Consider the following 27165-nt stretch of genomic DNA (forward strand, 5'->3'; position numbering starts at 1 on the left):
GAAGCACGACTGTCTAGTATCCAGAGAGAGGGATCTTTCAGACTTCGGGGAGTCTTGGCTGGATAGAAGGTTATTACATTGTTGGACACAGGTGCCACGCATAATTTCATTGATGCACGTTTTGTAGAGAAGCGTGGACTCATTACTGAGGAGTTCGAAGGACTAAGAGTCAAGGTAGCTGATGGATACACTCTTCGTTGTGACAGGATGGTACGAGACTTACCTTTGCGCTTGAACAACTATGAGTTTAAGGCGGATTATCATGTGGTCAACATGGGTGACATGGACATAGTACTTGGGATGCAGTGGCTACATTCATTGAAGGTGGTTACCCTGAGATTAGAGGATATGGAGATACAATTCGAAATAAATGGTAGGATTCATGTGCTAAAGGCTATCCGTAATGGAGACATCAGAACTATCTCATTTAGGCGGCTGGAGAGATTAACTAGGCATAATGATATAGAGTGGGCAGCAGTTTGTACTTTGATACCTACACAGGAGGAGCAACATAAGGTGGAATATCATCCTGATATTCAGAAGTTGAGGATTATGTACGAAAAGGTATTCAGTGAGATTCCACCAGGCAGGCCACCGGACAGAGGTATTGAGCATATTATTGAACTGGAGGAAGGTGCTAAACCTATCATGATCACACCATATCGACATCCAAAGCGACTCAAGGATGAGATCGAAAGGACCATTGAGGAGTTGCTAGCTATGGGGCACATCCAACCTAGTAAGTCACCTTTTGCATCTTCTGTTGTTTTGGTAAAAAAGAAGGATGGAATGCTTCGGATGTGTATTGATTACAGGGCATTAAATAAGAGAACCATTAAGAACAGGTATCCTATTCCTCGCATTGATGAGTTGATAGATGAATTGCATGGGGCCTGTTATTTCACGAAAATTGATTTGAGATCAGGATATCACCAGATCAGAGTCCGTGAACAGGATATTGAGAAAACTGCTTTCAGATGTCATTGTGGGCACTTTGAGTTTGTAGTCATGCCTTTCGGCCTGACCAATGCACCTGCCACTTTCCAGTCCACTATGAACAGAGTTTTCCACCATCAGTTGAGGAAATTCGTGCTGGTGTTTTTTGATGACATTTTGATCTATAGCCGATCATGGCAGGAGCATCTAGAGCATTTGGAGACGGTGTTGAGCATTCTACAGAAGGAGTCCTTGTATGCAAAGGAGTCCAAATGTGACTTAGGGATGACCGAGTTGTTATATTTAGGACACATCATTAGTGCAGAGGGAGTGCGGATGGATCCTGAAAAGATTCGCGCTATTGTTGATTGGCCTCCACCAGAGAACCTTACACAGTTAAGGGGGTTCCTTGGTTTATGTGGTTTTTATCGCAGGTTTGTCAGTGGCTACTCACGACATGCAGCTCCCATGACAGATTTACTGAAAAAAGGGGAATTTGTGTGGACTCAGAAGGCACAGGACTGTTTTATGAGATTTAAGGAGATAATGACTACGTGCCCAGTTCTAGCATTACCTGATTTCACGAAGCCATTTGAGCTTCAATGTGATGCATCTGGAGAGGGAGTAGGTGTTGTACTTATGCAGAATAAGCACCCCATACCTTATGAGAGCAGGAAGCTCAGAGGCCCTGAGCGTTCATTCAGTATATATGATAAGGAGATGTTGGCCATCATGCATGCTTTGGCCAAATTCAGACAATATCTTGTGGGTAGCAAGTTTTGTATTAAAACTGATCATAACAGTCTGAGGCATTTCTTGGGACAGCAGGACCTGAATGATCGCCAACAAAAGTGGGTAAGTTGCAGGCATATGATTTTGACATCTCATATGTCAAGGGAACTCAGAATGTTGTTGCAGATGCTCTATCTCGAAGGCCACACCTCACTCTTATGGTTCAGATATCAGAGGATTGGCGACACTTGATTATAGCAGAGTATGCCAGGGATACATGGGCCTCCGTATAGTAGAGGGAACAGTGATTGATACCAGATACACAATTGTGGATGATTTGATCATTTACAAGAACAGGATTTACCTAGTCCCAGGATCGAAGGTTAAGCAACTGATTATGAGAGCACTTCACGACTCATCGACAGCAGGCCATCCCGGGTACTTCAAGACTTACAAGTCAGTTCGAGAGCGGTTCACTTGGAAAGGGCTGAAAGCTGACGTTTTGCAGTATGTTCGAGAGTGTCTTGTTTGCCAGCAAAACAAACAAGAACACAGCTATCCGGCAGGGCTCCTACAACCACTTCCGATTCCCGACAGGAAGTGGGAATGCATCTCCATGGACTTTATCACAGGTTTGCCCAAGGTACAAGGACGAGATTGTATTTATGTGGTGGTAGATAGATTAACGAAATATGCTCATTTCTTTCCTATCACCACTGCACATTCAGCAGCTCAGGTGGCAGAGGTTTTCTTTCGGGAGGTTTTCAGATTGCACGGCTTGCCTCAGAACATTGTGAGTGATAGGGATAGCCGTTTCATGAGTCACTTTTGGCAGGAGGTATTCCGGTTATGTGGCACGGAGCTTACACCCAGCACTAGCTATCACCCACAAACCGATGGTCAAACAGAAATTGTGAACAAATGGGTGGAAGGGTATTTAAGGAATTATGTGGCAGCTCAGCAGCGAGCTTGGGTCAGCTGGATATATCTCTGCGAGTATTGTTACAATACTACATATCATATGACTATACAGATGACACCCTTCATGGCACTTTACGGTTATGAAGCACCTAGTTTCTTGGATTTGTTGTTGAGCGACAGCCGGGTACCCAGTGCAGGTGAATTATTATAGGAGAGTAAGGATATAGTTGCTACCCTCAAAGACAATATTGCAAGAGCTCAGAACCAGCAGAAGCAGTATGCAGACCAGAAGAGAACTGAGCGTAGTTTTGAGGTAGATGATATGGTTTACCTCATGTTGCAGCCATACAGGCAATCTACTCTTAAGAAGAGTGGGGCAGAGAAACTTAAGCCACGCTATTATGGACCATTCAGGATTATCAGGCGAGTTGGTGAAGTGGCTTATGAGTTGGAGCTTCCCGCAGACAGCAGAGTGCACAATGTGTTTCATGTGTCACGCCTCAAGAAGGCGTTGGGTCAGAATGTGGTGCCTTCTGCAGTATTACCTCCTTTAGATGATGAGGGAAAATTGATTTTAGTACCAGAATCCATCCTGGAGAGCAGAGAAAAGCAGCTTCGTAGAAGGGTGATCAGAGAATACTTGGTTAAGTGGAAAGATTTACCTGTTGAGGATGCTACTTGGGAGGGGGAGGCTATTTTGCAGCACCCGGCGTTGAGATTGCTTGAGGCCAAGCAATTTCAGGAGGGGCGGACTGTAATGTCCCCTCTTTAGTTCGACATGGCATTGATCATGGATTTGCCTATTCCGGACTCTCGTAGGCAAATGGTGTGGAAAGAGAGTCAATTCTGCGGATCAGATAGTCATATCTTGCTCTTGAAGAAGTGTTAAGAGGTTATATTTTATCATTATGTGATATTGGGGCCCACATGTTATAATTTTAATTTGAGTTGCACTTTTTATTTTATAAAATTACTTTATTATAAAAAGTGCATTATAATGAGAAATTATAAAGGATGTTTCTAGAAGTTCTAGCAACTTCTTAGAAAAGTGAATAAATAGAGGGCTGGGCCTCTCATTTGGACATGCTTGGATTGGAGAACTCTTCTACTTCTTCATTGTGAAGACATTTGTGGACTTTGGATCTGCAAATTATTCGATCTTTGGGAACGAATCACTCCCTTGGATTGGCGACTTTGAGGGTGTGAAATATCACCTGAATTGTTGCATAATTGGAGTTGGTATTCAGCCATCTCATTGGAGCTTATTGAGAATTCGTTGTTAGGGTTTGTTTTTGGTTGGAATAAGGATTTCAGATTTGCCCTATCATTGGAGAAGCATTTGACAAGAGTTTGAAGACAGAATAAGTGCATTTTCAGAATTGGCAAAGCAGGGTTCGGAACCACATAATTGCTCATATCTCCTCAACCCCTTGGAGTTATTTTTTATGGTTTTACAGGGTTACTATCTAACCCTAGGCGCCCATTTTCCTTGCATTTGGGGGTCCCAAAACCCTAATATTATTTTATTTCAGCAGCCGTACAGGTACGGCCTGGTACGGCCCTGCTAATTTGGGCAGCAGCAGCAAATTAAGGACAGTTTGGGGGTGCGGTTGGAGGTCTTCATCAACGATCTGCAGCAAAAACGTGGTGTTCTTCCATAGTTCTTCAAACCAGGTTCTTGCATTCTGAAATATATGTCAAATTTTGGGTAAATTTGCTGTCATACAGTCATTGTAATAATCAGTTCAGAATTGGTAATAAAATAATTTCAGAATTTATTGCATTGTAATTGAAATATAGTTCAATGGCTTTATATATATTGTAATTCTGTGATTATATTCTGAAAGTATCAAATCTGAAATTACCATATTTTGAATATTGTTACTGTTACACACCAAGTGTTTGACAAAATTCCTAAGTTCAGTTTGAGGGTTTTTGTGGCCTTTATAGAGAGGGTCATTACAAATTCTGTGTAAATGTTGGGATTAAGAGGGATTTTATTGTACCCTATAATCCACAACAAAATGGTGTTGCTGAGAGGAAAAATACACCTATTGTAGAAGCTGCTAGAGCTGTGTTGTATGACCAAAACATAGAAACCTCATTTTGGGCAAAAGACTCTAAGACAGTTATCTAAATTCAAAATAGATGTTCTCACTCACATTTAGATAACAAAACTCTTGAAGAAGCATTGGCTAGTGTGAAACTTGATATAAGACACTAAAGGATTTTTGGTTGTCTTCCACACATTCATGTGCCTAAAGAAAGGAGGTCTAAATTAGAACCCACTAGAAAGAAAGGGATATTTGTGGGCTATCGTGAAACTTCAAAACCTTACAGAATATACATAGCTAGATAGAAACAAATTGAACTAAGTAGAGATGTCATCTTTGAGAAAGATATTGCTTTCAAAAGACCAAAGAGTTTTAATGAGATGAAATTCAAGATTCTCTTAAAGCCATGGAGGGGGATCCTACCTTGAGATTCAGAGGGAGTACCCTAAAGAAACCATAAATGAAAACCAAACTGCTCCAAAAGATAATCCTAATAACAAGAAAGAGAGACTGCTTTGAGCTAGAAAGATGAGTTTGGAAGCTGAGAATTATGTAACACCTAAAGGAACCTTTAGAGAAAGTAAGAGGCCCAAGAGATTCTCAAGTTATGTTGCCCTAATAAATGATATCATTAGTTCAGAACCAACTAGTGTTACAAAAGCTCTCAAGCATCAAGTATGGAAAGATGCTATGACGAAAGAGTATCAATCCATTTTGAAAAATGATGTGTAGCATATAGTACCCAAATCAAAAGAAAAATTTGTTGTCTGTTCCAAATGGCTCTTCAAAATCAAACATGCTCCAAATGGTAGTATAGAGAAACACAAAACATGTCTTGTTGCCAAAGGTATCTCACAAAAGGAAGGTATTGATTATGAAGAGATGTTTGCGTTTGTTGCCCAAAAAACCTTTGTTAGAGCAATAATAGCTATTACAACAGCTAAAGGCTGGAAGATTCACTAAATGGATGTGAAAATTGCATTCTTGAATGGGACCATTGAAGAGGAAGTCTATTTAGAGCAACCTGAAGGCTTTGTGATACATAATGCAGATTCGCATGTATGCAAATAGAAGAAAGCCCTATATGGACTTGAGCAAGCCCCCAGATGTAGCAACCCCAACAGGCTATATGACTGACAAATGCCAAATTTGCTTCACTTCTGGATGTTTCACATTTTGTCAAAGACTTTACCAACAAATTCTGCTATCACTGTGGTAATGCTTGGGAAAGCTTTCTTTGATCAATAGTGGTAATGAAGTTTCTTTATGAGAATTTTAATGCTTTTCCAATTTTTTAATTTTGGAAAATATGTCGGAAATAAATGATGGTGCCACATATTTACTAACTGGCCAATTTTGGAATGAACACAATTGCAATTTTATTTTATACAAACAACAGACTTCAAAATAAGTCTTAACCAAAATTAAAGAACTTGTGATTCTCCCAATTTCTAACTGATATGCAAAAGATATATATGTGTGTGTGTGTGTGTGTGTGTTGGTGTAATTAAATATTCACTAATTACACTTACTTAAGCTTTTAGGATAATGCATTGCATAGTAGTTTGTGATTGAGACACTTAGGAGTTTGCACCTCAATTAAACACATGGTGTAAGAGAATTCCACTCTAGGTGGTCATAGTTGTTATCTCATTCCACCTTTAGTGCACTTATCACATTATTATCCTCATCATTGCACATACTTCATTGTATAATGGAGGATGATCCACCTTTGGTGGACATGTGATTCCACCTTGTGTGGGTCAGAGCTTATCTTCTTCTTATCATTGTCTCTTATCGACTCTCCTATATAAGGAGGCCTATTATGTACATTTCAAATCAATCCACTGGATGTCAATCAAGTCCATTATCAATAATAGCATTCTTGCATTTTCATGCAATTGTCTTGCCATTCTCTTGTGGAAGTTATCTTGGTCTTTCATTTGATCTTGGGGGTGTTGTAGAGTCACCTAAAACCAGAGTAACGAGAATCGCCATAAAATCGCCTGAATCGGCGATTCGGCGATTAGATTCAGCAATGGCGATTTTTTTGGAGTCGAAAATCGCCATCGCCGATTTCTTCAAGTGAATCGCCTGAATCGCCGATTCAGGCGATTCATCCAAAAAATCGCATGAATCGCCTGGAAAAATCGGCATGAATCGCCCGCGGCCAATAAAGTATAGAGTTGTAAAATTTAAAAAAATTGCTTATTTTTTTTACTTTGTTTTTGACCTATTCTCTTTGTTATAACCCTAAAGGGCCTTCTATTTGTTTAACATGAGTAGAAGAGAGGAAAAGTGAGAGAGAAGAAGAGAAAAGCAAAGCCATAGGTTTCTAACCGGCAAGAAGAAAGAGCACAAAAGAGATCAGCAATTCATTTGGGGAGGCCATCAATTACATTGGGAGCATTAGGAAGCCAATCTCAACACTGCTCAACTCATTTGCAAGAGGTAAGTGCTCTTTTTTTTTTGCATGTTAGTGTATTATGCATTTTTTGTTAAATTTTTATAGTTTTCAAAATTTTTAGTTTAGATCTTGAATGTTCTTTATTTTTACTAAGTTGCAAACTAGGGTTTGTTGTTTTGTAGCTTTTATTAGCTTCAAACTTTGATATTTTACATATAAATTTTTATTGCAGCAGCCTTTGCTTTCATTTTTTGCAAATTCGCAATGGGTAGAAAAGATGAATGTTGGAAATATAACGAAGAGTTTCCTGGAAGAACCAAATATCAAACAAAATGTATTTTTTGTAAAGAAAAAATAACTTCTGGGGGTATTTATAGATTGAAATACCACATTGCTGCTATACCTAGACACGATGTTACAATTTGCACTCACCAAACTCCTGAGGCAAAACGCAATTGCTTAATGGCATTAGAAAAAATTGAAAAAGACAAAGCCAATAGGAAAATGCAACTTGAAGGGTTAAGGGGTATTGGCTCCCATGTTCCCGCATCCGCATCTGCAGCCGCATCCACATCTGCATCTGCATCAGCTTCTGCATCTGTAGGTTGTGTTGGAGAGGGTTCTTCTAGGCCTCCTTTTTATCCTAGTTCTTCTGCTCGTGCTAGTGCTAGTCGGTTACATACTGAGACAGAGTCCCACACCAACCTATTGTAGCCTAGAGTGCGGAAAAACAGAATGGATAGTTACTTTGTGCCCCGCACTACTCCTGGTTCCCAACCCACGCTTGAGGGCATGGGTTTGAACAAGGAAATTCATGATGCTGCCAGAAAGGAGATGTGCAAATTTTGGTACTTTTGCAACATTCCATTTATTGCAGCCAGGTAATTGATTCTTTTTTCGTTGTTTTCTTTAAAGTTAAAATTAAAAGTAAAAGTAAAACTTTAATTATATTTACTTGTTTTATAATTTGAGTCTTTGACATCTAAATTTTTATTTGTGACAGGGCTCCTTATTGGCAGAACATGATAGACGCGGTTGCTATTTGTGGTCCGAGGTTTAAAGCCCCAATTGAGGCTGAGTTGAGTGGATACCTCTTGGATGAGATGGTAGAGGACATGAGGGCTGAGCTCGAGGAGAACTGAAAGGAGTGGATTGCAAAGGGTTGCATCATCATGACTGATGGTTGGACAGATAGGAGGAATAGAACACTCCTCAATTTTCTTGTATCCTGTGGAGGTAATTGATCATTCTACTTTCCTACATACATAATTGTAAATTTTGATTTGTTGAATGCTAATTTGTTGATGATCCATTTAATTTTAATATTCTAATTCGTTGTTTTGTTACTTGTAGGATATACCATGTTCATCAAATCCATTGATGCTTCTGCACATGTAAAAAATGCCACATACTTATGTGAGGCTATTGAGGAAGTCATAGCAGAGGTGGGAGAACAAAATGTGATCCAGGTGGTGACGGATAATGCAGCAAGTTATGTTGCTGCAGGTAAACTTTTAACTTTTCAAGTTTTGAAAATAAATTTATTTGAATTTTGAAATTTGAATTTCTAATTGACTTAAAATTGTTGTAGGTAAACTTTTGATGGAGAGGCACCCCACCATATTTTGGTCCCCTTGTGCGGCACATTGCATTGACCTCATGTTGGAGGAAATTGGCAAACTTGAGTTTGTCAAGTCATGTGTGGAAAGGGCAAAAAACATATGCAAATTCATTTATAATCATTCATTTGTCCTTAGCACAATGAGGAAGTACACAGAAGGCACAGAGTTAGCTCGCCCAGGTATCACGAGGTTTGCCTCAAATTTCATCACCTTGCAGTCCTTGTTGACATCAAGGGATGAATTGAGGAGCATGTTTGTTGGGCGGGAGTGGATTTCCTCTTCCTATGCTACGACCACTGTAGGGATAGATGTGGCGGATTGCATATTTGATGAGGATGGTTTTTGGAAACCCGCTAGAGAAATCCTGCAGGTAAATTTATTGCAATTTAACATTTAGTATTTTACTTTTACTTTAAGTTATATTATTTTATATTTAAGTTTTGACTCAAGTTTTTTGTTTTACTTTATATGTAGGTCACTGAGCCCCTTGTAGCTTTGCTACAAACTGCTGATGGGGAGAAGCCCTCTATGGGCTACATTTATGAGGGCATGGATAGGGCCAAGGAGGCCATCAGAGCCCAATATGCAGGAGTGCAGGAGAGGTATGGCCCTATTTGGGACATCATCGATAGGAGATGGCAGAATCAACTCCATTGACCCATCCATGCAGCAGCTTACTTTCTGAATCCGGCATATCGTTTCCGTCCTGAGTTCAAGGCGGATGCGGAGGTTCTCACTAGCTTATACACAGTGATTCAGAGGTTGAGTAGCGATGAAGATAGCGTTGCTGCGATTGTTGAGCTAGACCAGTTCAACAATAAAGAGGGGCCACTTTTCTCTGGCAGGATGGCCATAAATGCTCAGACAACACTACAGCCAGGTAAAAATTAAATAATATATTCAATGTTCATGAATCTAGATTCTAATCTTAAAGTTGATTATGTAATTTTAGAGTTAACTTGTAATTTGTAAATGAGACTAATTGTTTCTATTTTCAATTTTTCCCTTATTGCAGATAGATGGTGGCAAATGTTTGGGGCCACAACCCCAAAACTTCAAAAAAATTGCCATTCGTATTCTGAGTCAGCCAAGCAGCGCTTCTGGATGTGACCGCAGTTGGTCCATGTTCGAGCACATCCATTCGAAGAGGAGAAACAGGTTGACAGTGCAGAAGTTGAATGATATTGTCTTTGTTTATTACAACCTCCGTCTTAGGATCAGATAGATTTTGGGCACTGACTCCTCTCCGATCATTCTGGAGGAGATTGATCCAGAATCAAAGTGGCTCACAGAGGTTGTGGATCCAGTCTTCACTGAGGAAGACCGTGTGTGGGTTGACCGGGTGGATATAGAGGCTGAGGCAGCTAGAGCACGTTCTTCAGGCATTGGTAGACGCACACGTGCACGCACAGGCACAGGCCCTAGCGACGTTCATGAGCCCATCTTACATGCGGGAGATATGGCTCGGCAGTCCTCTAGGACCTACATTAGACGCCTTGCTACTAGGCAGACTGGATACTCAGAGGCTGAGGCTGAGGCTGCAGCCGAGCTTCAGGATGATGTTGAGGATGATGATGATGACTATGAGTCTGAGGCTTGAGCTGGAGCCTTGTTTTTATATTTTGTTTACAGATATTGATACTGAATCATTGATAGACATATGTTTCAAACTTTCATGGATCTTCATCTTAGATTCTTACATACATTTATGATTTGATGTCTTATGGATCATCTTACATACATTCTATGATTTAAATCATTGTGATCATTTGATTTCTATTTACTTCAGCTAGCCTACAATTTACATTTTAGATAACATAGTTACATATGTGATGGATTTTATGTTCCATGTTTATGTATGTTAAGTTTTAACTTCTATTTGATGATGTTATAGTGTGTTTAAGTTATATTCAATAAAGGGTGCATGAAATAAGTTTTAAATTGTTAAAATCTTTAAATTTAAAGGGTTTTTTCAAATTTGCCGATTCATCGTCGATTCATTGCCGATTCACGATTCGATTTGGCCTTGCCGATTCCGATTCTTGTTACTTTGCCTAAAACTCTAACATGGTATCAAAGCTCTCAAGGTGTGAAAACTTCTTCTTGAAAAGCGCAATCTTGGCTTGACTCATTGTTGGTGCAGCATTTGGCAATTTGGACACCACAATTTGGAGGAGATTTTGGGAGTCCTATCTTGTGACCTTCTATTACAGGTGAAAATCGGAGCTTGCTAGTGCAAATCAGAGGTTGGCATCATACAGAGGAGGTCCAAAAACCCCTAAATCAAATTTTGTTTCATCCAAATCGAACATATGAGGCCAAATCTATAGCCATTTGATTTTTGAAGGTGCGGCAGCGGCGATTCAGAAAAAATAATTTCATTAGTGATTTTCAAGCAATGATATCTCCCTCATTCGGACTCCTTTCAAGCGCTTTTTTTTTTGTTTTGGGGTAGAATTTCACAATCTACACAGTGGTGTAGGTGATTTGGGATCTCTGTCTTTGAATTTTTCTGAAAATTGCAAATCCCATTTTCTGCAACTTTCAAGGCTCTATTTGGGCACATTCGGTAACATTTTCAGGTGCAATTTTTTTTGAAAGTGCATGATTTTTCCTCTACTTTCCAGATTTGTAATCAAATTTCAATGATTTGGAGTGGGCATATCACTTTTAGAAATAGGTCTTTTTGGCTATATTTGCACTTGGTGAATACTTGGATTGCAATTTTCTTAATTGAATCAGTAATTTGAAGGAGTTATTAGTTGATTTCAGTCATTCTTTGATTCATTATGGATTTTTCAAAAGTTCCATTGCTCACTCCATATAACTATCATGAATGGAAACAAGCAGTTTCTAATTAGTTGATGAGTATTGAATTGCTGAGAATGATTCTTGGATAGGATCTAGAACCAGCTACAAGTGTTGCAGAAAGAAGGAAATGGTTTGATAGAAGGGATAAAGCACTTGGCTCTCTTAGATCTACCATCTCCAATGATTTGTTATATTATATTGCATCCTGCACACATCCTCATGATGCATGGACAACATTGGAAGGAATCTTTGGTAAACCTGATAAAATAAGAAAATTCAAATTGGAGAATGAGCTTATAGGTCTAAGTCCATGTGATTTTGACAATATTCAAGAATTGTTCTCTAAGTTCAATTCCATCAGATTGGAGCTTTCTAATTGTGGCATTACTAAAGATGATGAGCAATTGATATTATCTATTCTTTCCAAGCTAGGTCCTGAATATTCAATCTTTGTTTCCACATTCTATGCTACTATGGATGCTCTAGGTAGTGCATACAAAATGCCTTCTCTTGATAAATTTGCAACTCAGCTCATAAAGAAACAAGCAAAGTTAGCACACATGAGTCAATTGAAGCCTTTAAAGCATCAAGCATTGGTTGCAAATAACTCCTCTCCAAAGGCTCCCAAAGGAAAGGGAAACAAACACCACAAGAATCCTAAGCAACATGGAAAAGGTGATGACTCTCCTTCACAACATAATATTGAATCCAAGTCCTCTCCAAGAGAGGAATCATCTAGAAGAAAGAGAGATAAATGTGCTTATTGCAAAAAGTTAGGACATGATGAGCATAAATGTTTCCATAAGAAGAGTGATGAGCTTACTCACATTCTTCAAAAGAACAATATCCAGTTGCCCTCATCAGTGTCTTCTCCTTCTTCTCGATATGAGGCAGTTGCTACATCTACATCATCATCTAGAGGCAAAGGACAAGAACTCATTGCTTCCACATATCCTGAGCAAGGTAAATGGCTTCTTGATTCAGGTGCATCACATCATATGACATCTTCTATGGATATGTTTTCTTCTATTGAGCCTTGTACTTCTCTACCTATATTGATGGGTAATAATACATACATGAAGATTTGTGGGAAAGGTTCTATTCCTATAGGAAATGGTACATTTAATGATGTTCTTTGTGTACCATCCTTGACCACTAATCTCCTTTCCATTTACCTAATTACTCATGGGGCACAAGGTAAAATTGTTGAGTTTGCTCCTGATTATGTCTATATTAAGGACATGGAGACTAGAGATGTCATAGCTATGAGTGTTGTTGATCATACATCACGCTTGTATTCTTTTGCACATTTTGTTGATAATGATGATGATATTCATGATGTACCTAAACCTTTATCAAGGGTGAATAATTCATGTGAAGAAAACATTGGACACTTGAATCATTTTGTTCTTGAGACAAGTGTTGAACTTCCTACTCCTCCACTTGCTTTTTTAGACATGAGTTCTACTATTCAGTAGGATGATCTTTATGCTTCAGATCTTGCAGTGTGGGATGAATTCCTAGATGCTCTTTCAGATGAGTCTCGTAATGCAGATTTGGTTAATACATTTGAGGGGGTTTCTATTTGAGATACTTCTTCACCTTCTTTGGAGATTGGATTTCCCAAATCTTCATGTTCTCTTGGTTTTTCACATCTCATAGGTAAGCTTGATGGTGTGACAGAATCTTTGAGCTTGGAGACACCTATTCAGTCTTCAGAGATGCATACATAGAGACCTTCCTCCTTCCTCACTTTTTATATGGAGTGGCTTCTTCATCATTTGACGTATTTATCTCTTCCTAAGGGGAGACATGTTTCTTGTAGGCATTGGATTATATTTTTCTTGCAGGTACTCTTCATCTACATTGGAGCTTCTTCATTATGGGGGGGATATCATGTCTCCTTATTTCCTTCCTATGGGGGGATCATTCTTTGTATATACATGATATATGCAATTTTTGGGAGGTCTTGAGTACTCCATCCATCCATGCATCTTGTTTTCATCTCTCTTTTTGGAGAGTTTTTCTCATGAGGTTTTCTCTCTTTCTCCACTTTATGAGAGATTACATTTCATGTATTGCATTGCATATTGTACATGGGTACCTAAAATGGCCTAGTAGCCAGGACCCATCTTGCATTGTGAGTTTAAGTGCATTCCCCTAAGTTGCACTTAAGGGGGGGGTGTTGGTGTAATTAAATATTTACTAATTAAACTTACTTAAGCTTACTTAGGATAATGCATTGCATAATAGTTTGTGATTGAGACACTTAGGAGTTTGCACCTCAATTAAACACATGGTGTAGGAGAATTCCACTCTAGGTGGTCATCGTTGTTATCTCATTCCACCTTTAGTGCACTTATCACATTATCATCCTCATCATTGCACATACTTCATTGTATAATGGAGGATGATCCACCTTTGGCGAACATGTGATTCCACCTTGTGTGGGTCATAGCTTATCTTCTCCTTATCATTGTCTCTTATCGCCTCTCCTATATAATTAGGCCTATTATGTACATTTCAAATCAATCCATTGGATGTCAATCAAGTCCATTATCAATAATAGCATTCTTGCATGTTCATGCAATTGTCTTGTCATTCTCTTGTGGAAGTTATCTTGGTCTTTCATTTGATCCTGGGGGTGTTGTAGAGTCACCTAAAACTCTAACAATATGGATCTGAACCCCCTTTTCAACAATACGTAACTCTGAAAATTCAAGGGGTAAAAGGGAGCTATGCACAAACAAATTGCCAAGAATTTGTAATAACCCTACCTAGCTATAGCTCTAACAAATACTAATATTTCTGACTTTTGACATTACATCAAAATATTTAGCATACAATGCCAGTACTACTAAAAAGAACTCCAAGGCTGACTAAATCACATTCACCAAAATTAGGCAATTTTTTAACAACACTGATGATGACCAAGCTCAATTCAATGCCAATGATAGATTTGCATTTGATTTACTATACCATGTAACTTTAAAATAAAAACTGAACTACTCCATATTTATCTCTTAATTAAATTTACATCAGCATTGAATCAAATTACATCTCAGAATTTCGCATACTTTCTTCCAAGCAACAATAATGACAGAAATGGAAGATGCAAACCTTATGAAAATGATCCACAATACCTCAGCTACAGGATCAATGCTCAATTCTAAAACTCCAAACCCTTAGCCAGATGCTTCAATAAGTATATAGTAATCAAGATTATTCTCCTTAGCTACAACAAATACAGTACGAGATGTTGGCCAATTGTATACTTCAGCACAAGACTCGACCCTTATACTTCAGCAAGGGCCACAGAATATCAGAACTCAGTAAAGGCCACAAAGGTAGCTAAAGCAAATAAAATATCCAAGGATGCTTTTCTCAACAAATGGGCTTGTATTTATAACCTCCAGATGCCCTTTTTGTTGCCAAAATGTAACTCCACTCAAGAAGCTTCACCACACAACATTAATTAGAAGTTTCCATTAAATTCTTTCACTTGACTTGGCATAACTAATTAATAAATGGCTCTTTCCAATGATAACTCAACACTCAACTTAAATGAAATTATAAAGTTAAATAATCACTTTATAATTAGCCATTTCGTAATATTTTGGCCACTAAAAATATAATAATTCCCAAAATACTCATCATTTAACTATGTCATTTTAATAAGAGTCATACATATTATTTCTCCGTGTGACCAAATGCACTTTCCAAAAAATAGAAAGGGTCCATCTCAATCAACACCCAACTTACCACAAATAGTAAGTACACAAAATTGAGCCCAAACGAAGTCCAATCTGAGCCAAACGAAGACCAACCTATAGCTTACTGAATTGTGGAGAAGACAAAACCCTCCCAACCCAAGCCACTGCCTCAAAAGACCCTCTATCCACAATAATTAGGCAATGAGGATCACAATAATAGGCTAATCCCTAAAACTCTGATGCTGGCGAAAATGGGGACATTACAAAATTCAAACATTGTAAAAGCTTGTCTTTATTCATCAGCAAATTATAAATATATGCATATAGTGGAAAGAACATGATTATTAAATTGGAACTTGATTTGTATTGATTTCTTCACAAGTATATCCTTTTGATTTGCAATGTTGGCTTGTTGGTTCAGAATTCACTATTAAAATGAGAAGTTGAAAAGATGGTGCAAGATGCTAATCCACGACTCTCTCAATCTTCTTGTGGTATCCACACAAAACACGTAGACCTTTGTATCCTCTCCAATGCCTTTGCAAGTTGCTCACTCAACACTGCCACACTTGCCAAACCCCCATGCCGACCCTTGATTTCTTCTTGCGTGGTCTCCTATAGACAAAGCACAGACCCTATAATTAGTTATAGGTCTACAATTCAAATGTAGACTTCTAATAGCATCAAAGATTGCCGAGATTTAAATAGGCGATAGCCATCAACAAACAGTTTAAACCTCAATTCATAATCACAGGTGTGCATAGTTAGAAATGCACAAAGTTTCCATCACATGAATTACAAGGTCCAACCGATTCCTAGCACAAAAAGACTTCTCAAATATAGTGGACACAGATTATGAAGCAAACAAAAATTGTTATACCTCAACAACAATTGATTTCTTCCGAGCAACAATGATACAAAAATGAAAGACTCAAAAACTAAGATTCAAACCCTTATACCTCAGCAAAAGAATCGAAAATCAGAAAACTCAGAAATCCTCAAAAAGAAACAAAAGCAAAATAGACAATTGGATGATTTTTCCTTCACAATGGGCTCATATTTATAACCCAAATGGCACATAGCTTCTTCATCACAGTTTTCACTTAAGAAGCTTCATCAACACAACATTATTTTAGAACATTAAATATAATAGTGTCATTATAATAATGTAACCTTGATAATTAATTAATAAATATGAACCTATGCAATAAATAGCCCCATCCAATGTAGGTGATAATCAACTGCTAGTGCCACCAACTGCACTGCCAAATATGGCAAGTCTCAAAAATAGTTACTAAAAATAGCAAGTCCACAACTGAGACCCTCAAATCTCACTATCAACTCACACAACATTATTTTACAAAATTAAATATAGCAGTGTCATTATAATAAGGTAACCTTGATAATTAATTAATAAATATTAACCTATGCAATAAATAGCCCCATCCAATGTAGGTGATGACCAACTGCCAGCGCCACCAACTGTACTATCAAATATGACAACTCTCAAAAATAGTTACTAAAAATAACAAGTCCACAACTGAGACCCTCAAATCTCACTATTATCTCATGAGGATCGCTACGATGAACTGACTCCATTAGCCACAGAGACTTGCCATAAATGAGGACATTACCTGTAACTTGGTACACCTCTATTAGAGCAGTAATAGCTATTGCATCAGCTAAAGGTTGGAAGATCCATCAGATGGATATGAAAACTACATTCTTGAATGGGATGATTGAAGAGCAAGTCTACTTAGAGCAACCTAAAGGCTTTGTGATACATAATGCATATTTACATATATGTAAATTGAAGAAAGCCCTATATGGACTTAAACAGACCCCCAAAGCATGGTATGAGAGTATTGATCGCTATCTCATGGGAGTAGGATTTTCCAAGAATCAAAATCTCTATTTTACCATAATTAATGGTGATATGTTAATACTTATTTTATATGTTGATGACCTACTAATCACGGGAGAAGATCACCTTATCACTCAATGTAAGGACCTGGCCTCTGAATTTGACATGTAGGACTTAGGTATTTTACATCATTTCCTTGATTTAGAAGACTAGTAGAAATCATATGGTATTATTTAAAATCAAGGAAAATATAGTATTGATATTCTGAAGAGATTTGGGATGTTGGACTGTAGACCCATGTTTACACCTATGGAAACCAACTTACATAAATTGAAGTAGTAGTAGAGTTAAGATTTGCAGATCCTATTGTCTATAGATAGTTAATTGAAGCATTGAAGTACTTGGTCAACACTAGACTGGATATTTGTTATTTAGTGAATGCTCTAAGCCAATTTATGTGCAAACCAAAGGAGATACATCTTGTTGTTGCGAAGCATATATTGAGATACCTTCAAGGTACTATTGGATATGGTCTAAAATATAAAAATGCAGACCTAGATCTACATGGATATTCTAATTCAGATTGGGGTGGAAGTGTAACCGATCAGAAAAGGACATCAAAATGTTGCTTCACTTTAGAATCGGCTACAATCTCTTGGTTCAGCAAGAAGTAGTCTTCAGTGGCACAAAGTTCAATAGAAGTTGAATACATTGCAGCCTCTATGGGAGCAAGAGAAGCAGCTTGGTTCCAAAAATTGTTTGTAGGATTATTTAGTGAGCCCCTAAATCCTACTATTATCCACTATGACAATCAGAGCTTTATTAAGCTTTCACTGAATCCAGTGTTCCATGATAGATCAAAACATATAGAGATTACTTATCACTATGTGAAAGACATGGTAGAAAAGAATGTGATCCAGTTGGAGTATATTACTACAAGAGATCAAACAATAGACATTTTCACCAAGTCTCTCTGTAGAGTGAAAGTTGAGCACTTAAGGAAGAAACTTGGTATGGTTGAAATGTAAGTTATTATTGAGAGTGAGTCTCAAATTGTTTATTTATATATATATATATATATATATATATATATATATAGAGAGAGAGAGAGAGAGGATGTTTAATGTGCAAACTCTTTTGTCATGTGTCTGACTCCATGACCTTATGGCCCCCCCGTGTACATTATTGAAGGTGACAATTTTTCTGATAATGAACATTTGTATTTGACATTGTAAGGTGGCGACTTTACAATGATTAGTCTCTCTATCATGATGAATATCATGTGACTTGATATCTGTGGCCATGTCATGATAGTTAGCATCTCTTGCACATTTTGATAGATATCATGAGACTTGATATTAGTTGAAGAGCACTATGACCCTTATGAGATAATCATGGTGGATAACCATATCCATGGATATGCCATGATTTATTATGGTAGACATTATGGGACTTGATGTCAATGCACATACCATAATGAAGATGTGTTATGAAGAATGTCATGTGACTTGTTATTCTTAAGAAGATCACGAGTAAAGTAATATCACTAAATACTTGGATAGCTTTTATCTTCCCTTAGCTAAGAGGGAGTGTTAAAGATAATAGCTTGGGTCAGATACATGATAATCAATCGCATTATATATATATATATATATATATATATATATATATATATATATATATATATATATATATATATATATAAGAATGTCATGTGACTTGTTATGCTTAAGAAGATCACGAGTAAAGTAATATCACTATATACTTGGATAGCTTTTATCTTCCCTTAGCTAAGAGGAAGTGTTAAAGATAATAGCTTGGGTCAGATACATGATAATCAATTGCATTATATATATATATATATATATATACTGATATAGATATATACATGCACATATTTATTTATTTATTTACTTGAAATAAATTGATTATGATCTATATCAGATCATGACATATCAAGGACCCGAGTATACTGTCAATCTGCACTTGCAGATTCTACCTCTGATTTTTGTCATTTCATGTTCCTCTTACCCCGATCGAGCAATGATCAAATGTTCGACTGAATGCAATCAGATCGAGTCTGATTATATCACCTTTCAGATCGACGATGTGATATGTAAGTTTGTTTATGTGCAAACTAGTACTAATCCTGATTAGTGATCAGGCTTCATTTGGGAAATGAATCGATGCGAATGGAGGGGCATGTCATGTGTGGACATGCCTCCACTTTGTGAAGAGACGTCCACTCATGAACATGACTTTTCATTGCATTTATGTACTACACCTGATAGGCCAAGAAGAGCATCGAAATCAATTAATGCTCTGCCTCTTGGAGATTGGAATATCATATTCAGTATTTTTCATTATTGTTTTAGTATCACCTTCATACTTGCCAAGATCAGAATTATCAACATTCTGATTACAAACTGCAAATAAAAGAACAGTGATTAGTGGGAATCATATTCTGAAAATCAAAAGACAGATTATATATATATATATAGTTAAATTCTGAAATAAATTTAATCATCATTTACAAGGAAAACTAATTGTTGCTAGATCTACTACTAGGTCTCATACCCCAAATGGTGAAGTGGGTTTCTTAAGTTGGATTCTAATGGTGGATTTGAATCAAACGAGACAAAGGGAAAATGAAAACACATCCACAACTCCTCTCTACAATGTATGGCGATGAGATCCTAATGCTAGGGTTAGATGGAAGGGGGAATTCCAAGTGAAGGACAAGTTTGACGTGAGAAGTTGTATCTCACATGAAATAGGATTGTCTGAAGGTAAGTTGGACACAAGGGTGTGGTCCAAGAAAAGTCCTAATGAATTAGGGTCTCTTGAGGAAGACCAAGGAGTGGGGCAATCAAGTGTTGTTGCCTAGGAAGTTTTGAGGGGTTGACCTTACATTACATAACCCTCTGCATCATAGATAAAATGTGATTTGTTGGATTCCCACAGCAACTTACACAAATTTTCCTAGAATTGTTAAGGCAATTCATTCTTTCTCAACTTGAATGATTCTTTTGTAATCTACCAGTCTACTTCAAAATAAATAGAAAAAGAGCTAGGCTTTAGAATTTAGTGAGACTAAGTTAAGAATGCCCAAGGATGATGACAATGATGGGTAATGCTTCAGTCAAATAGACCCCACAAAATTAAAAAATTTCTTAGCCAAACTTCACACAATACCGTAGAAATAGAGCAATAATCAAAGGAAAGGAAAGATTTTCAGATTTCAAAAATACAATTAAGTACCCAATACCAATGCAACTCGAATATGCATTCAGAATTGATCTAGTGCTGCAATTGGGTTCTGACTAACCAAGCATTGTAGCTTACATCAAAAAGATAAAAATGGTATCAACCAGAAATCCATCAAATGTCTTTGTATTTCACCATAAAATCATTGGAACTGAAACTATCAGTGAAGAATAGAAACCATACATACATAGGAAGAACACAAGAAAAACACCATACCTTCAGTGTTTTGCTTGAATTTACTTCAAATTTTAATTGCAACAATTTTTGCTCCTCAAATCTTATTGCTACTACTGCATTCTAATAACTATTAGCTCTCGACTACTTAACTTTTCAAAGAAGAAAGCCACGCCTTTTACAAATATGGCCTACAAGATCAATGGTGGAGATTAATACGACACGAATGGCTTAGGTTTACCTTGTAGAAACATCACTAGAATATAATATCTTCTACCAACCTCCACTAGAAAATGAAATAACTTTACTGACTCCTAGAATAGGACAAAATGTACACAATTTCCAAAAAAATTAAGACAAAAGAGTAGGTATGGGAAATTCAATTTGATTTTTCGATATTAAATTTAATTTGACATTGAGGAATTTCCTATTCCTTTTAGGATAAACTACATGCATATCCATCTATCTATCTATCTATCTATCTATATATAGAGAGAGAGAGAGAGTTCCTCCTAGGTCATTCCTTGACTAGCATTCTCCTACCATCTTCTTGAAATTCCAAAAACTTAGTATTCATCAATTGAATTAGTATGACATTCTTTAGTGAGTAAAAAGTTGATTGTCCTTGTAGCCTTGCTTTGTTTGGATGACCTTGTACCTGTTAGACTTGGCTTATGGCTGGCATTGATTGCCATTGATGTCAAAACATCCATACTGACACTCCAGCAATATCACTTGTTTGGTGACATGTTTTGGAATTGTTAGTATTCTATCGTTTGTTCGTAACGATAGTGTGGCAAAATTTTTGGGTATATACAGAAATGTTCTTGAATACAAATATCTCTTAGTTCCTAGTTTTTGTTCTAAGTGTGTACGTGACTCCATCCGTACACTCGGTGTTGTTGGTGATTGTTACGGCTACAATATATTCACCCAAATATCCTTTTTGTATCTAGAAACTTGTGCAGATCATCATTTTTAGTCTTGGTACTTTGGCCACAACATGTGGTGGTCCTTGACTTCATCAGTTGTATTGAAGTTTCTTGGATCTCATCTTTGGTTCTTGGTTACAGCACTTTGGCAATGTTGGTGGTTATGATAAACAATGCAATATCTTTGTGTGGCTTATATTCATAATGTAATGGCGTGGTAATATACATCCAAGATTTAGGTTTGATGCTTAAAATTAAATGTAACGCTTCAGCTAAGTTTATAGGTGTTATCAAATGTTTTTGTTATGAAGCTAGCGTATGTATGCTTGGGTACCAATATAAATAAAGGAGAATTTTTTGTATCTTAGACATGGAGTTGATAGCAATGTATCACTACATTTGTTGTTGTTGCAAGCGAGCAAACATATGTATTGAATGTGAAGCAAGTGTATGTCAAGCAAGTGCGAACTTACCCAGATAGCTGATTCAAGGAGGTGCACATTGCAGAGCACTATAATTGTAGAGACTCAACAACTATACTCAATGTCAGATCTACTTTCATCCTATTGGCAATGAGCCTTTTTGTATTCCTAGGGTGTGACCATCCTTGCAGTTAAGCCTATCGATAGAACCCTTTCATATTGCAGCGAGCATTTTAGGAAATTAGCCTTCTTGTACAAAAATCACCCTAACCAAGGTCACCTTAACCAATCTTTTTTGTTTCATGAGAATTAGCTTCTCTGTTGTCTTTCCCAATTTGGGCTTTCCATGTAAATCCTTTTGTTGATTGTGTTGGTGTTTTTGTCTTTCATGCTTATATTTATATTGGTGATTTATTGTGCTATAAGTTATAACCAATAGATTTTAAGTGGTGGTCATTTGTTCCCAAGTATAATCGACAAATCAAAAAAAAATTAAATGTGTGGGAATAACTAATTCACCCCCAGTTATTCAGCTTGTTCAACATTAGCTTCCTCCAATCCTTAAGTAACTCTAACAGCCCAGCCCCCTTGATTTCTTCCGAGTCATCCTTCGCATTCATATGTAAATAAGTGCATGACAATACCATACAGTTGTCATTATTCAAAGCATTGTTGTTATGATCAAGAACATCCAAAATTCAGTTCTATCATAGGCATCATTATTGCAAAACTAGATGTATCATATCCCCCCATTTAACCCTAATCTTTTTTATCCCCTTCTTATAAGTAAGATTTAATAATAAATAAATATTAAAACAAAATAATAAAATCTACATAATTATAACTATTATTAAGTTGATAAATTTAAATTATCAATATATATATATATATATATATATTATAATTTTTATTTTACGATCAAATTATAGTATGAGCATAACATGTATAATAATACAAAATACTTCATATATTATTATATAAAATCAAAATTACATATATTAGTATTAAGAAAATTTATTTATAAATTAACATAGAGTATAAATTGCAAGATTAAAGTTGATGTGACTCCATGTCATGTCCCCAATTTTTTTAATGTAATAATTTAATTTAATTAATTAATTAATTGGTCCCAAAATTTAAATAATATAAAAGGACCTTTAACTAGTTACTTTAATAAATTAATATAGACATAAGTTAATATTTGTATTTGTGGTTCTGATTGATTTAATATATCTCGGACCTATTTTAATTTTTAGTTTCCATTGGTAAGTGTTGTCATCAGCTATCTTTGTACACACTCAGAAAGGTTTCCCCGATGGGTATTTAAGCACGGCTTGTAGGTAGTAGTTGGCATGCGATTTGGATTATTTTCTTTGTACCTATTGGAGTTCTTTATTGTTTGCCACTTCGGAAGTGAAAGATCTTCCCTATGGCTTTCCAGTTTTGATGGGATTCAACAATCACCCCATTCTGTCGCCTGTAATACTTTGCTCGGATTTGGCATATCGGAGCACCATTTTTGTCTGTGAGCATTAATTGGAGAATATCAATATTCAATAGCTATTCATGCTTGGCATTTATTTAATGGTGTTGTATTCTAATATTAATTGTAAATGAGTTTGTATTCTCTTTCCAATACAATGCCCTATGTACTCTCTATCCGTACTCCTCCCTCCATTCGTACTCCTCCCTCCATCTCTTATACTACCTCCCTCCCTCCATACTCCTCCCTCCATGTCGTACTACCTCCTCCATCCCCCTCCCTCTATACCTCTCCCTCCAATCCTACTCCGTTCGTACTCCTCCCTCCATCCTTATTCCTCCCTCCATTCGTACTCCTCCCTCCATTTGTTGTACTACCTCCCTCCATCCATACTCCTCCATTCCTACTCCCTCCATTTGTCGTACTACCTTCCTCCATTCGTACTCCTCCATCCACCTCCCTCTGTACCTCTCCCTCCAATCCATACTCCATCCATCCTCCTCCCTCCATACTCCTCCCTCCATTTGACATACTCCTCCCTCCATCTACCATACTACCCCCCTCCATCCGTACTCCATCTATCCATACTTCTCTCAACATCTTCCATACTACCTCCTTCCATCTGTACCTCCCCCTCCATCTGTTGTACTACCCCCTCCATTTGTACTCCTCCCTCCATTCGTCATTCATACTACCTCCCTCCTTACTCCTCCCTCCGTCCACCTCTCTCTGTACTCCTCCCTCCACCCCTCCGTACTTCTTCCTCCATCCCTCCGTACTCCTTGAACTCCTTCTGCCATCTTCCATCTACAAACTTCCATTTGCCATCTTCCAACAACATCTTCCATCCTACCAAATTCCTGTACGACATTCCATTCCTTTGTACGGGCATATCCATTCCACCCTACAACATCCTGCTCCACCATACGGATCAAACATTCCCCCTTTTAGACTTGGACAAATGGTAAGGTTCGGAAAAGGAATATTACACTCCATCAAAGGTCACGATTTGAAAAGTCGCTCCCTTCATTTCTCTTCGTAGGTATAAGGGAAGGGGTGACCAAGGAAGGCATGGGGAGTGGCCTTCATATTCAGCGCTTAGGTTATATTAGTCCAATGATAAATACGCATAGGCAGGAGGACAAATCTAAATAGGATACTTTTGATCCAGTCGGCATTGGTTTCAATGGGCAAGGACTTTACTACATATTGTGACTTCCCCTTAATCTGGGATTGAGAGAAATCATTGGTTCATGAGAGTCATGGGAGTGAGTCTATATAATATTCGTAGACTCAAAGCATCATATATGAGTGTGTGTGTGTGTGTGTGTTTCATAGTTATCCTCTTATCACAGAATTCCACATTGAATCAAGTACCAAGAGTTTAGATACATAGCAGTAAGGGACTAGAAATTTTATACACTCTGCAAAAAGCATAATAAAAGAAAGATGAGTCTAAGACCAAGCACTAGCATGCAAAAACATTCCTGGAAAGGGCACCAAATGATTAGTATAACTTTATATCTTATCAACTTACTATAGCAATAATACCCATCCCTCTCTCTTATAAATAGATGAAAGCTTAAATTAATGCGATCTTTATCTATTTTGAAATATTTAATAAGAACTCTTAGTATGTTCAAACCAATCTACGTCTTCATATGCAGATTGTTTCTATATAGAGATATACATTCCCTTCATATCTATAACTTTAGCATGTATCATGTATAATAATACCCTGCAAATTAGTCTTCCTAGTAGAACATTTGAATTGATCAGACTCCCCAATTCAAAACAATAAGGAAATCTAAAATTAGATGAAATCCTAAGAGATCTAACAAGGGGACATAATGAGTGGTATCAAAGCATCTTTCCTGCCATCCTATGAGGAGTAGTTTATGTAAACTACCCAGAGGACTCGAAGACCACTAGAAAGAGAGAAAAAGAGACCCACCACCATAAGTGATCAAATGAGCACTGAATTGAGGGTTTTCATGGAACTAACAACCCAAACCATACAAGCCCTCTTGAAACAAAACGAGAAGAATGAAAGAACAAACAAACTCCTTCAAGTCATTCAAAACATGAGAAACAATAGAAAGGATGCTAACTCAATCATTATGCAAATAATAATAATGGTCCTCTTAGGGTACTAAACTTGAGTCCAACAAGACCATCCTTTCTACCTAGTGAGGAACAAATGCAAGAAAGAGAAGAAAAAGAAACAAATGCTCTAGTAATGAATAAAATTGATGAAATTATATAGGCATATTTTAGAATTGATCCTCATCTTAGAAATATATCTCTTTTAAGGATTATGAGATGATGAGATGAAAGCCTCCTCTAACAAGAAAAGAATGAAAGCAAAAGACAAACACCTAAAAGAAAGAGTGAATAAAATAACACTTCCCAACTTTTAAAGATCAAGGAGAGTTATAGTGTGTTCATGGGTGCAAAGTTTAGACACCTATCTCTCATTAAGCCCCATGATAGAAGAAAATGCTATTAAGTTTGCAGTGCTCCACTTAATAGGAGCAGCCCATGAGTGGTGGCACCATGACCTTATCACCCTAGGCCACCCACAAATAAAAAGTTATGATGAGCTCACACAAAAGCATATAAAAAGACTTGATAGGACACACCCACAATGGTACTTCAAACAATTAACCCAGCTTAAGTAAGAAGTGGCGGTAGATGAATTTGCTACTGAATTATAAGGTTAGTTATCATGGTAGCAAATATCTCTCAAGAAAGGCTCACTTGTTCATAGAGGAGTTGAAAGAATTGGTCAAGAGCATGGTGAGAACCATAGATCCAACAAACTTGGAAAATCTAATCCAAAAGGCATTGAAGTTTGACACACCCAACAAAAGATAGATCCAGAAAATCTTCATCAGACCCACTCCAAAAAAACTCATAAAAAAGACAAATATAGGAGGGGATCCCAAAAAAGGGAGCCATGCTACCATGCAAAGAACCATGGGAGCATGGCCATAAATAAAAATGAGTGGAGTTCAAGAAACAACGAAGCGAATTGAAATTATTGTAATGTCCCAAAGGTGACTTTCCTCTCGAAGGCGATTTTTGTCCCAAAGGTGATTTTGTCCATATAATTTCCATGTAAAGTTCGAAGGTAGACTTGGGTGATCTTGGTTGTACATCTCCACACACTTTTGCATGGAAATGGAATTAGCTTCGGAAGTTGATTATTATTGATGTATTGCTAGTTCCAAAGTTAATTGAGAACACAATACTTAATAAATTGCATAGTTTGTAATGAAGGCACTTGCTGAGATGTAGGGATGAACCCTTAGAAATAACATGGAATTGATACACAGAGTACATCTGCAGTTACAGTAAGTAGGTAGAATAGAGTGAGAGATGATTCCCAACAAAACTCCAAAGTGCCAAAGTGGGGAGGATCTTGTACCTTCGAAACAAAAGACAATGTTCAACTTTCAACTAGAGTTCGCAAATAGAAATAAAATATCCAAATCACATCCTGACAACAATAACTAAATCAGCTATAGAAATTTCCCAAAGGATTATAAATGTGCCAACATTGCCAATATATTACGAACTAAAAAATAAAAAATGGGCCCAATAGATCCTTTTTTTTTGGGGCCATACAAATACTTGATTGTACTATTTAATTATTTTGGGGACATCACAGTTCTCCCCACCTAGAGATTGCTTTCCCTCAAGCAATTGCAAATCTGAACTTTGGAATCCTACTAAGGGTGGATCATGAATCTCTATAGATACCAAATACATTTTATTATTGTAGTAGATGACATCATCAACCACCTTGTGCCTATTATTCTATT

At 37.2% G+C, this 27165-nt stretch overlaps 2 protein-coding genes and 1 long non-coding RNA gene across 4 annotated transcripts in view; 2 read left to right on the forward strand and 1 right to left on the reverse strand.

Moving 5' to 3' along the window:
- The window catches only part of LOC149543409 (trafficking protein particle complex subunit-like protein), a 246556-nt gene that overhangs the window by 11456 nt on the left and 207935 nt on the right, over positions 1-27165 (reverse strand). The gene's annotated exons all lie outside the window — the stretch shown is intronic.
- LOC149543410 (uncharacterized) lies at positions 8223-9143 on the forward strand. The gene is made up of 3 exons (XM_089796286.1): positions 8223-8286; positions 8404-8556; positions 8642-9143. The coding sequence occupies exons 1-3, from the start codon at positions 8223-8225 to the stop codon at positions 9067-9069; spliced, it is 645 nt and encodes a 214-aa protein (XP_089652412.1). The 3' UTR covers positions 9070-9143.
- On the forward strand, positions 9317-10449 carry LOC149543411 (uncharacterized). The gene is made up of 2 exons (XR_016355236.1): positions 9317-9552; positions 9688-10449. It is a non-coding gene; the product is annotated as an uncharacterized LOC149543411 (long non-coding RNA).

The sequence above is a fragment of the Cupressus sempervirens genome, chromosome 8 (assembly GCF_028749045.1).
Source record: "Cupressus sempervirens isolate cs-2001-9-10 chromosome 8, ASM2874904v1, whole genome shotgun sequence".
Classification (NCBI taxonomy): Eukaryota; Viridiplantae; Streptophyta; class Pinopsida; order Cupressales; family Cupressaceae; genus Cupressus; species Cupressus sempervirens.